The following is a 13,746-nucleotide window of genomic DNA, read 5'->3' as shown; positions in this document are numbered from 1 at the left end:
TGCAGTTACACAGGTATTTCATTTTTGCCTCTAGGCAAAAACACAAAATTCCAAAGCTGCTGCTGAAGATCTCAGCCCTTCTAGCCCTTATGTGGGATTCCCAGGTGCTGCTGCTGCTGCTGCTAAGTCACTTCAGTCGTGTCCGACTCTGTGTGACCCCAAAAATGGCAGCCCACCGGGCTCCCCCGTCCCTGGGATTCTCCAGGCAAGAACACCGGAGTGGGTTGCCATTTCCTTCTCCAATGCAGGAAAGTGAAAAGTGAAAGTGAAGTCGCTCAGTCCTGTCCAACTCTCAGCGACCCCATGACTGCAGCCTACTAGGCTCCTCCACCCATGGGATTTTCCAGGCAAGACGTCTGGAGTGGGGTGCCATTGCCTTCTCCAACTCCCAGGTGGCTCAGTGGTAAAGAATCCGCCTGCAATGTGAGAGACCTGGCTTCAATTCCTGGGTTGGGAAGATCCTCCTAGAGGAGGGCATGGCAACCCACTCCAGTCCTCTTGCATGGAAAATCACATGGATAGAAGAACCTGGTGGGCTACAGTCCACAGGGTCACAAAGAATCAGACATGAGTTAGCGACTAAACAAGAACAAACAAGAAAGCCCTTAAGTAGTTGTGAGCTAAGTACTTAAGTGCTGACTATTGAATTCTTTAAAATGGCATCATTGTTGGCATATTGAAAATCCACACTAGTCTTTATCTGATTCTTTGCTAAGTTCATAAAGGTGTTTATATTTTAAAAAAAAAAAAACTTTTGCATGAGTTTTTATAGGTTTTCTCTTTTTTTGCATTTAATTCTGCAAAAGTCCATTCTTCCTTCCCCTCATCCCGCTTTCTTCCTCCCTCATACAAATTCTTTAAGGCATTTATTATTGCAATTTGCAGGAGGTAAAAGCAACTTGTCCAGATGGTGCCTGCATCTGAAGGCCTGTGGCCTGATAACAGAAATGACTTTTCCTACTGCCATCCATAGCCTGCCCCCTCTTCTTCCTTTTGTGTGCTACAGCTCTGGTACTTTGGTACAGTATTTTCAAAGTGCTGCTGCTGCTAAGTTGCTTCACTCGTGTCCGACTCCATGCGACCCCATAGATGGCAGCCCACCAGGCTCCGCCGTCCCTGGGAGTCTCAAGGCAAGAACACTGGAGTGGGTTGCCATTTCCTTCTCCGATGCATGAAAGTGAAAAGTGAAAGTGAAGTCACTGAGTCATGCCCAACTCTCAGCGACCCCATGGACTGCAGCCTACCAGGCTCCTCCGTCCATGGGATTTTCCAGGCAAGAGTACTGGAGTGGGGTGCCATTGCCTTCTCCTTCTCTTCTACTTTGGTACTTTGAACTGGACCTGATTTGACACTCCAACTACTCAAGTCACTCTTGGCCCAGACTAGAGAAATAGTACCAGGGTTTCCAGAGAGCCATCCTCGGCATGTGTACAGAAACTGAGAGCACTGTGTGCTGACGGCACTTGCCTCAGCTGTCCCAGATTATCAGAGCCAATCATATTTCCTCTGTTTTCAATCCAGAGCCTGGGAATGGTGAGTTTCAACGGAGGAGAGGAGGGGAGAGGATGATTCACAGGGACTTTGCCTGGAGTGGAGGCAGGATACAGCCATGTTCTATGGTGTGGTCCAATGTGAAAAGCTGTATAGATTTCCATGGAGCAAAAGACTCCAGTACAGAAAAGCCCTATGCGATGTTCTAAACAGTGAGTAAACAGAAATAAGTAGAAGGAATATATTTCATGAAAATACATACATACCTGTTCTAATCATACAAATTACAGTTCCTTATTTGTGAAAACGTCTTTTTAAAAACTTGTGCTATAGTCAAGTGTATATGTTATGAAGTTCAGACAAATTAATCACTCGAAGGCTAAGAATTTAAAAGTACAAACCAAAAAATTTAGAGGAATCATACGGAAATTCAATGTGTGCTCATGTATCCAAAGTGCTTGATTTTATGGAAAAAAAAAGAGGGAGACATAGAAGAGACCAATTTCTTTCCAATTTAGTTTTTGTTTTTATCTGTCATCTCTGACATGCAAATTTTTAAAGAAATATAAATAGCACTGTAAGCTTAATTAATTCATGTATTTATTCTAATCTAAGGATCAAAAATCTATATGCCAAAGCGACATATTGGGAAAAAATTTTTTTTACCTTTGAATTCCAGAGTGTAAAAATGGAACTGCCATTACCATAATAGCTTTGTGGCTCTTAGGACAATTTTCTGCAACTTTTCCACAAACTTGCTAAAATAAATATAAGCTTTTTTTCTCTGAAACTTATATTCCCCACCCACCCCCAGCTCATGATGACTCTGACATATTGTAATAAAGCCATTGCTCCCTGAGGATCTCTTTTCACTGCTCCAGCAATTTCTCTCTTCTCTCTCTCTTATTGAAAAAGAACCCTGTTATTAAGTACTTAAAATGTTCAAGGCTCCAAAAGGAAGACAACCTTTCAGTATGAGAGATTAATAATAACAATAAGAAGCAAGGAAGGGAAGATAGGAGTTCAAAGCCAAATAAAATTTTCATTTGCAGAATACAAATCAAATATGATTTCTTTTGAACTGCATCTCTCTGATTTATAGACACAGCTCTGCAGAATATTTCCTAGCATTTTTGCGTCGTCTTTTCTTCCTTTCATCCTCATGGCTACTTCTGGACAAATGCCCTACCACTTTCCAAAAGCACAGCTCTTCTAAATCAACTAAAGGATTATTCTTTATGAACATTTCTGAAAGGAGTAAGATGCAGATAATAATATAAACAGAAAATCTCAGACAATACCAGCTCAGAAGCAGGACTCCTAACAGCAATTCGGAATATGGGTGGATAAAGCTGTATCGACTAAGCACACATACACAAGCACACACACACTCTCGTCCAGTAAACATACAGGACCTCTGCGTTGCAAACCAACAGAAACATCACCGGATTACTGTACTTGGGATCTGAAGTAAGTAATCACAAACGTGCTTCCTTTTACCATTATGCTTTTGTTAATATCTATTCTAAACCACGTTAGCAAAACAGTATGCTGGTCCTCTCTCTGATCACATTGACTCTCTCCTCAGAATATCTCTTATATCCTAGGAATTCAGTAGGTACAGTATGCATTTTAGCCAGCAGTGTTTGGGAATTTCTGTTACATGTAAAATCGGGAAGAAAGGAAAATATATAAGTAGAGTGAAAGAAAATGAAAAATATGTGAATGAGTTTGAAATTCAGCTGATTAAGGTTATACAAGCTATGCAAAGTTCTCCAGAAAGTCTTCCTGGAAATAACACAATGGCAGATGCCATTGGGAAAAAGACTCTAGAGATGAGTTGGTGATGACTGGAAAAGTGATGGGGCAGGCTGGACTAGAGTAAGTGCCTGAAAGGCCCTACATTGGGAGGGATGAAGCAGGCCTCACAGAACTGAAGAGCACGGCCCAGAAGAGAAGTCTGAAAACACAAGAAACCTTGGGAATGTCCTGAGAGCAGCAACTAAGTGTCTGAGATTGAAGCTGCGGGACATGAAGACGCTGCCAATGAAACGTGCCAGATCCGGGACGGAATGTGGCCACCCTCTGCCAGGCAAGCAGAAACATTTCAATAAAGGAGCAGTGGGCTGTGTTTGCACAACAAATGTGTGCAACAGCCCCGTTCTAGAGGCAACAACAACGTGCGTTAATCCACAGATACACCCTGCTACTTGATCCCCTGCAGAGGAGTCCTGGACTCAGCTACAGACTGTCTGATGAGAAACACAGCAATGCTCTCTCTCCCACACAGAAGGCAAAACTATACTCTGTCTTCAGTACGTACTGTGATAAACAACAAGAGACTGAATTCATAATTTATGTTTTTCTCCTGCCTTACAGTAGATTACGTGTAAAAAATGACACTAAACCAATGATTCCATCTACACCATGAATTCTGGTTGAAATACTGCTCTTCCCTAGCTTTGCATATTCATCAGTATTGACAGGAGGAAAGAGAGTTAAATTAACATGAATTAGGTGGGAACTTGGGAGAAGGACATGGCAGCCCACTCCAGGATGCTTGCCTGGGAAAGCTCAAGGACAGAGGAGTCTAGCGGGCTACAGTCCATGGGGTCGCAAAAGAGTCAGACACGACTCAGGCACTAAACAACCCTAACAAGGTGGGAACTTACTGTCTTACGTCTCAATTCCTTCCGTACCAAAGTATTACTGATGGACTTTCTTCATGGGTTGATGGAGGAGCCTGCAATTTTGGTACTGAAAGGAATGAGGGATTCAATTACTCAGTGAGTACCTGAATTCTCCCTCATTCTGTAGGAAAAAGTTTATAGAGGTGAGACTTCCTTAGGAACGACATAGCTTCTTAGGGCTGTGCTTGTCTCCCTTAGAGCCATGTATCGCTATTCCCTGCTCTATTCTGAGCCACAGGAAGGCTGAGTGATGGGGACTGACAGTCCCAGGTCGTGTGCGAGCAAGCTTCCTGCTGGCAGAGAGAGTTTGGCAGGTGAGAGGAAGGGGGAGCCCGGATATTCCTCCCCACTCTTTCAATGCCTCAGGCAGCTTCTCAGTAGTGGCTGAGCCTCTTACGAGGCTCCTGCTCCCCATGGACAAGCCTTGCTTCCAGAATCTTCCATCGGGCAGTCCCCGCCACGGTTCTAGCACTAACTGAACAGTGTCAGCTACAAGCTCTAGTAACACCACCTTCTCATTATCCCTCTACTCCTGAGGAGTTACAGTGCCTGCTGCTGCTGGGCTCTGAGGGGCGCACCACCTCACATCTGATTTCTTTGATCAGCTTTTCCATTACCTGTAACCAATTTCCTAGAATGACTTTGCAGTTTCAGATGCCTGGAGTAATTTCTGATTTTCTGACTGAGTACTGACTCACAAACCAATTTAGTATCAGAAATGTGGTGTTTTTCTATTTTATGATCAAAGATTAGATGACATGTTGCACGTATAAATGCCATCCAACCATTGTAAAATATAAATATATAAACTACTAAAATAATATTAAAAATAATATATGATGCTCCATATTGATAACTCCCATAGGCTTGGTACTATCAATAATTGTTACAAGATAATTTCATATAACAAGTGGGAAATAGCCATTATCTGTTTGTTTTTTTAAAAAAATCAATAATTGGATTGTTTCCTATGCACTCCTCTCTGTTGCCCTTCAGTTCTTTCACTCTCAGATTATCCCCTTTGAAACTCCATATAAATCTCATCTTTACCTGCGCTTTAATAAACTGACATATATCCATCCATTGTCCCCATTTCTTTGTCCTCAGCCCTTAAGATTTATTCTTCAGTATCAAATGACACTGCAATTGAAAATTTCCATTGGTTTTGGAGCTCACTGCAGCAACGGCCAGTGTGCTTTTACATCATCTGTTTCTGATGGCCGTCCAGCACACGGCTGCGCAGAAGTGCTATTAATAAAATCTGCCTAAGTAAGTGACCTGCTGCTGGTGTATTGCTTTCTATTTCAAATAGATATGTCTTCACATTTAATCATCTTCCTTTATGTTCTTTAGTAATACTCTAAATATTATCTTCATAAATCTCGTAATTTCGTTTTACTTTTTCCCTTGATATTTATCATTTGGGAGTTCTATTTTAAGTGGAACACATGTATTCCTTTTATGTTTTCACCTAGTTGTTTATATGTAGGAAGATAAATTACAGGTTTTAAAAATTAATTTTATTGTTAGGCACAGAATTTATTGAATCATCTTTTTAAAAACCAAGATGTTCTCTTAGATTTTTAAGGAATATATTGTATCAGTGCCAAATCTTTCCTCCTTTCTATCTTTATATATTTTTCTAGCCTCTTCTCTGATTATGTGCGGTAAGTTTGAAAATTAAAAATGTAAAATAGGAAAGACAGGCTCATCCATTAGTTTTTCAGAAGACCTAACTGACTGCATCTTAAAGAGCAATAAAAAAACATTTCAGAACATCTCGCTTCCTAGAGAGATTTCCAAATGTACCTCCTGGGACAGGGGAATGAGAAGAGTCAGAAGCAGACATCTGCAGCACTGCATCACAGCAAGGAAAAGAGGGGAGAAAAGAGGGCGGTGTCTCGTCACTGAACTGTCACGTGGGAGAATGTGAGACACGAGCTGTAAAGTGTTTTTAAAACATCCCATCCTCTGGTTGATGCTTTGAGAATAAACTGGATGTGAGTGTGTGCTCCGAAGGGGGCATTAAATCAAATCTGCTGACCCTAATCACTCTCTTCAAATTATTTTTATTTTGCTTGCTTAGGGACAGGTCAATTGGAAGAATGTGAAGCAATGTTGCCATTTATCTTATTCAATGCATATGTGTTCCCACAGTTTTAAAGGGGTTCATATATATTTTTGTATATTACATATTCGTGTAAAGTTCCAATTTACGTGAGCCCAGGAAGTTTATGAGAAGGGACTGACATAATGTGTTATAGAATTGGCACGGATGGGACGAGGTGAAATAAACCATGCTGCTTTATTGAGAAGGTGCCTAGCAGACTAATTGCTCTGATTTATGACCAACGTCACATTAAAAACCCCAATGCAGCCACCTCCAACCAAGCACTCCTAGGTTAATCATTTCCAAAAGGGTAGAGAACCCAGTTAAATAGAAATACAAACAGGAGAGTCCCTGGGAATACAGACTAATCATATAGACTTTCAATAAAAACATCTTTCTGGCACTCAAGCAGAGGCTGTGTTGAAAGGCAGAAGCAGCTTAAAGCACTCTCCAGGCATTTGCCCACGTTCTGAGCCAAGGATTGCAAGGCATTAAGCTTGATGATTCGACATGTTGACATGCAGGGCATCAGTGCTATTACACTTTATATCACCACACATGTGGTGGGCTTAGATACTAGAATAACATAGGAGAAAGGTCAACATAGGGAAAGGTTAGGAAAGCTGCACCTCACAAAGTGGGGAGTCCACCAGACTCACCACACACCTCTCACGTGAATTTCTGCCTCATTGGGTTTTCTATTAAATGACCCCAGCCACTTATTTATTTGACTGGAGATAAGTACATGTGAAAATCTTTGCAGGTAGTATTTCTGCCCTTTCGGGCTTATAGAGTTGACAACTCAATCACTCACAGTGATAATAATGCCGTGACTATATGGTGACAGGAGATACTTTTGTCTAATTGACTATACACGTCATGGGGGGCTCCGTGTCTTTCACTAGCCAAGGCCAAACCACGACACTCAACACTTTTAATTTAAAAAGTTATATTAACTTCAGAAATATGTTAATATGAAATTATGGGGTTTTGTTTGAAAAATGAGATACAATTGAAATCCATAAACAGTGAACTATTGTGCATAATACACTCCCACCCCATGGACTGTAGCCTACCAGGCTCCTCTGTCCATGGAACTCTCTGGGCAAGAATACAGGAGTGGGTAGCCATTCTTTTTCTCCAGGGCATCTAGGTATCAGATCCAAGTCTCCTGCATTGCAGGCAAATTCTTTACTGTCTGAGCCACCAGGGAAGCCTCATTGTGCATAATAATCATATTTACTTAAATAATTCATAAAATTAGTACCATCCCGTCCCTCGCCCTTATAGTTTGTGGTGTAAAAGAGAGAATTTGTATAATTCAGCTATAAAGTTCCTGCACATGTTAATCTGCTTAAAATAATTTCTAAGATGTTAGTTTTATGAAATTCCAGAAATTATTCTTAGATGAGCAAAAATTATACTTTACACTTCCTTTTCCAATCGTTTACAATAAACTGGCTGAAAAGTCTTTTGACCATGATGTTGAGAAATTTTGTTTTGTCTTAGAGAGGAACAGTTTCAGCAGTTTGCATTTTCTATTTTTTGCAAAATATTTATATGCCATCTAGAAAGAGTACTTTGTATAAATTACATTTGTGGGCACTGGACTATAAATTTTATCCAAAAATTAATTTTTTAAAAATATGTTTCTCTCAAATTTACAGTTCTATCAAGTATATGCATGGCCATAAATATAACAAATAAAGTATTTTGCCTTTCTTTTTTAAAGATTATTTGTAAGAAGCAGCAGGGCATTTGATGAATTCTTTCAGGTGTACAGAAGTCATTGCTCTCTCTAGTGCTTGAAAAGAATACATTGAAGGAGAATGAGGAATCCCCACGGCAGCATTTCTATCCATGTTGATGGGTTTTATTTTATGTGTTTCTAAACTTGTAACAACTGCCTTTTCTTCCTCTTTCCATCACATTCTCATATAATGCTTTATGGGTTCCCTAACTCTCTTACACAGATTTATTTGTATCATCTGGAGCAGACTGTGAAGTGCTTAAAAAAATTGTCATGTTTTGTATAATTTGGATACATTACCCATAATGAGAAAAAAAAAAAAAAGGAAATACAGATGTGCAAAATGTGACAGAGTTAAATTCCTCTCTATGAACATCAATTAAAAGTTGGTTTTTGGCTACACAAAAAAACCCCACATTGAAGTGATCTGTGCCAGATCATTGTAAGCAACCTGGAACCAGGTTACAATTCACCAGGCTTCACTTTGCCTGCATTGCTATTGTAGAGTCACAGAGGGGGGCTTCCCTCAGGGAGGGACCTGAGTAATTACGGGGTAAAGAGAGAGCTATGAGCCTACCGGGGATGGACAGACAGCATGAGTGTGTGTGTGTGTGTGTGTGTGTGTGTGTGTGTGTGTGTGTGTGACAGCATGAGTGTGTGTGTGTGTGTGACAGCATGAGTGTGTGTGTGTGCGTGCGCGTGCATGCGCGCGCGTGCGTGTCTATACATATATTGACAATGTTTGAAGATTTGAAGCTGTTTTACCTACACCATAACCTTATCCATTTTATGTGTGGTCATGGCATCAGCGGCAAGTCTCAGTTTTGATCTTGACGTTCAGTTATCCATCTGCTTTCTTTATCATGTCCAAAATTATAGTCCAGTCCTTCTCAAATTTGTTAGTCCATTCTGACCATAGTCAGTCTAAAAACGATATTACCAAGCCAAGTAACTGTGATAGATACCATCTGTCTTTACATTGATTGGTTTGGATTAGTTAAGGATATCATTCATGTCACTAATGTACCCTGAGCATCTCACTTTTTACAAGGTAAGTGAAAAAGACAAACAGTACTGTCCAGGTTTGGCTTTCCTCAAGCTTGATCCATGAAAAACAATTAATTTTCACGGTTAATCTTTCTGTTTAAAAAATATCAAAAATATACATCTTACTTAATACAGCTAAATATTAGCCACTACCTATCTAGTTTAAAATCCAAAGCTTATTTAGAAGAAAAGAGTAAAAGATAATCCAAACACCTAGTTAAAAAAATACCTCGTTAGGCTTTCCCAGCTATTGGTTCATAATTATTGTTTAATTTATCCCCAGTTTGAATGGTTTTCATGGGATTAATTCAACCATAATATCCAATTTTTCTTGCTCTTATACATAACTTCAACTTGCTTTGGATTTTAAGGCAGGTTTTCTGAAAATGCTTACAGCAAACTTCGAGCCTAACAGTCGTTCTTTCTAGAGAAAGAGCAGGGCTACATTTTCACAATTCAACTTACATCAATAACCATGCATTGGATGGTCACCAAGTGCTTCAGAGATACAAAGGTGAATAAATCACAGTCCCTTTCTTCGATGAGTTTACAACGTATTCATGGAGTTCTAGGAAGTTTCAAAAGACAGGCCGTTGACTGATCAAAGAAAATTATCACTATGTGCCCAAACAGGCCTCCAAATTATCTGTGTGCTAAGAACAACGCTTCATTAACTTACTCATTTTCTCTGGTTCCAGCAGCTCAGTCAGAGGAAAATTAAAAAAAAAAGTTCTTTGATTGCAGTATGTTGTCCCTGGCCCATATAAAATCCAAACCAATACTTTTCTATACTAAAAGAGGAGTCTTTTCTTCACCAGCAAGCAAACTTTCTTTAGCTCCCTTCTCCCACTGGGTATTCATGTATACTCGGTCAGCTACAAATACCACTCACTTTATTACAAACTGCCTCCTGGTCAGTCTCCCTTGTAGCAGCTGTGCTACAAAACACAGCATTTTAACACTTGAAAAGACTACAGAAAGGTTTATATATAAATCATATATGTGTGTATAAGACATATATAAATATTCTAAATATTATATATAAAAACCTCTATATACTAGAGAGAGAGATTAATTAATATTTCTCAGAGTCATCAGAACAACAAAAAAAATTCTTTTCACCAACCTTAAATAAAGGCAATGCAAAACTACTATGTTACTAAACAAAAAATGTTCTATATAGGCTCGGTTTCTTTCTTTAATCTTCACACTATTTAGAGCACTCATGAGATTTTTTTTCTTCAATTTCTGAGGACTCTGTTAAATAAGTTACTTTTAGTATTTTATTAAATTAAACCGTAAAATGTTCCAATATTCATTGGAAAATGAATATTAATACATTGGAAAATGTTTTCTAAGTAAGTCCAAAGATTCTGATTCTAAACGAAGTTTAAGAGATTCCTAAACTGCCTGCAGGAATGACCGTGCTTCCTCCTCTGAGAGGCCACGCATTCTGTTAGAGAAACATACCCAGACACTGTCCTCCTGGCGATACTGCTTCCAGTTCCTGCCGCTGTCGCTGAACATCACGAGGTAGCTGGTCACCCAGTTGGAGCTCCCATATCCCCCTTGGGTGGCCACGGCAGTGATCTCCATTCTCTCTCCAAGGTCAATCTGCAACCACTGGTATTTATTTGACACAAGTGGAGACCAGCCACCAGCTCCTTTTGTGAAAAGAGAAAAAGGAGAAATGAGCAAAGAATTCATTAATGAATTCATCTGTTAATGAACTAGCAATGCCAGTAAGACTATTCCTCTATGAAACTTCAGAAAGTCAAATTTCCAAAATGCGAAACTTTCCATAATGGTAAAAAAAAAATACAGAGAAACAAGAATGTAATGTAAATGGATGGCGCCTATATTAATTATGTTGATTTCTAGGTGTTACAACCATCCGACACTGGGAGAGCCAATTCAGTGAGGTTAAACTCACTGTATGTTTAAAGTCCTTAATTTGAGAGGCAGACAACCATGTCAACACATGGAACTAGTATGTTCAGTGCCCACACACATGACTGAGTAACAATTTGCCTTCATACTGTGATTTACCTTCAAACTACATGGAACTTGGAAATGCAGTACTTGGATGCAATCTCAAAAATGAAAGAATGATCTCAGTTCGTTTCCAAGGCAAACTATTCAATATTACAGTAATCCAAGTCTATGCCCTGACCAGGAATGCTGAAGAAGCTGAAGTTGAACAGTTCTATGAAGATCTACAAGACCTTTTAGAAATAACACCCAAAAAAGATGTCCTTTTCGTTAGAGGGGACTGGAATGCAAAAGTAGGAAGTCAAGAAATACCTGGAGTAACAGGCAAATTTGGCCTTGGAGTACAGAATGAAGCAGGACAAAAGCTAATAGAGTCCTGCCAAGAGAATGCACTGGTCATAGCAAACACCCTCTTCCAACAACACAAGAGAAGACTACACATGGACATCACCAGATGGTCAACATCGAAATCAGATTGATTATATTCTTTGCAGCCAAAGATGAGAAGCTCTATACAGTCAGCAAAAACAAGACCGGGAGCTGACTGTGGCTCAGATCATGAACTCCTTATTGCCAAATTTAGACTGAAACTGAAGAAGTGGGGAAAACCGCTAGACCATTCAGGTATGACCTAAATCAAATCCCTTATGATTATACAGTGGAAGTGAGAAATAGATTTAAGGGACTAGATCTGATAGACAGAGTGCCTGATGAACTATGGAATGAGGTTCATGACATTGTACATGAGACAGGGATCAAGAATATCCCCAAGAAAAAGAAATGCAAAAAAGGAAAATGGCTGAGGAGGCCTTACAAATAGCTGTGAAAAGAAGAGAAGTGAAAAGCAATGGAGGAAAGGAAAGATATAAGCATCTGAATGCAGAGTTCCAAAAATAGCAAGGAGAGATAAGAAAGCCTTTCACAGCAATCAATGCAAAAAAATAGAGGAAAATAACAGAATAGGAAAGACTAGAGATCTCTTCAAGAAAATTAGAGATACCAAGGGAACATTTCATGCAAAGATGGTCTGGATAAAGGACAGAAATGGTCTGGACCTAACAGAAGCAGAAGATATTAAGAAGAGGAGGCAAGAATACACAGAAGAACTATACAAAAAAATCTTCCTGACCCAGATAATCACAATGGTGTGATCACTCACCTAAAGCCAGACATCCTGGAATGTGATTCAAGCGGGCCTTAGGAAGCATCACTACGAACAAAGCTAGTGAAGGTGATGGAATTCCAGTTGAGCTATTTCAAATCCTGAAAGACGATGCTGTGAAAGTGCTGCACTCAATATCTCAGCAAATTTGGAAAACTCAGCAGTGGCCTCAGGACTGGAAAGGGTCAATTTTCATTCCAATCCCAAAGAAAGGCGATGTCAAAGAATGCTCAAACTACTGCACAATTGCACTCATCTCACATGCTAGTAAAGTAATGCTAAAAATTCTCCAAGCCAGGCTTCAGAAATATGTGAACTATGAACTTCCAGATGTTCAAGCTAGTTTTAGATAAGGCAGAGGAACCAGAGATCAAATTGCCAACATCCGCTGGATCATGGAAAAAGTAAGAAGAGTTCCAGAAAAACATCTATTTCTGCTTTATTGACTATGCCAAAGCCTTTGATTGTGTGGATCACAATAAACTGTGGAAAATTCTGAAACAGATAGAAATACCAGACCACCTGACCTGCCTCTTGAGAAATCTGTCTGCAGGTCAGAAAGCAACAGTTAGAAGTGGACATGGAACAACAGGCTGGTTCCAAATAGGAAAAGGAGTACATTAAGGCTGTATATTGTCACCCTGCTTATTTAATTTATATACAGAGTACATCATGAGAAACACTGGGCTGGAAGAAACACAAGCTGGAATCAAGATTGCTGGGAGAAATATCAATCACCTCAGATATGCAGATGACACCACCCTTATGGGAGAAAGTGAAGAGGAACTAAAGGGCCTCTTGATGAAAGTGAAAGAGGAGAGTGAAAAAGTTGGCTTAAAGCTCAACATTCAGAAAATGAAGATCATGGCATCTGGTCCCATCTCTTCATGGGAAACAGATGGGGAAACAGTGGAAACAGTAGCTGACTTTATTTTGGGGGCTCCAAAATCACTGCAGATGGTGATTGCAGTCATGAAATTAAAAGACGCTTACTCCTTGGAAGGAAAATTATGACCAATCTAGACAGCATATTAAAAGCAGAGACATCACTTTGTCAACAAAGGTCCATCTAGTCAAGGCTATGGTTTTTCCAGTGGTCATGTATGGATGTATGTGAGAGTTGGACTATAAAGAAAGCTGAGTGCTGAAGAATTGATGCTTTTGAACTGTGGTATTGGAGAAGACTCTTTAGAGTTTTTTGGACTGCAAGGAGATCCAACAAGCCCATCCTAAAGGAGATCAGTCCTGGGTGTTCATTGGAAGGACTGACATTGAAGCTGAAATTCCAATACTTTGGCCATCTCATGCAAAGAGCTGACTCATTTGAAAAGACCCTGATGCTGGGAAAGATTGAGGGCAGGAGGAGAAGGGGACGACCGAGGATGAGATGGTTGGATGGCATCACTGACTCAATGGACATGGGTTTGGATGGACTCTGGGAGTAGGTGATGGACAGGGAGGCATGGTGTGCTGCAGTTCATGGGGTCTCAAAGAGTCAGACATG

The 13,746-nt window shown here is 39.9% G+C and overlaps 1 protein-coding gene across 1 annotated transcript in view; it reads right to left on the bottom strand.

Moving 5' to 3' along the window:
- Positions 1 to 13,746, bottom strand: part of CNTNAP4 (contactin associated protein like 4) — a 281,129-nt gene that overhangs the window by 179,121 nt on the left and 88,262 nt on the right. The window contains exon 3 of the mRNA XM_005691816.3: positions 10,559 to 10,752. Coding sequence (XP_005691873.3) covers positions 10,559 to 10,752 — 194 coding nt within the window. The remainder of the gene's footprint in view (positions 1 to 10,558; positions 10,753 to 13,746) is intronic.

The sequence above is a fragment of the Capra hircus genome, chromosome 18 (assembly GCF_001704415.2).
Source record: "Capra hircus breed San Clemente chromosome 18, ASM170441v1, whole genome shotgun sequence".
NCBI classification, from domain to species: domain Eukaryota; kingdom Metazoa; phylum Chordata; class Mammalia; order Artiodactyla; family Bovidae; genus Capra; species Capra hircus.
Note: the sequence above shows the minus strand (reverse complement) of the source record. Positions and strands in the feature narration are given on the sequence as shown.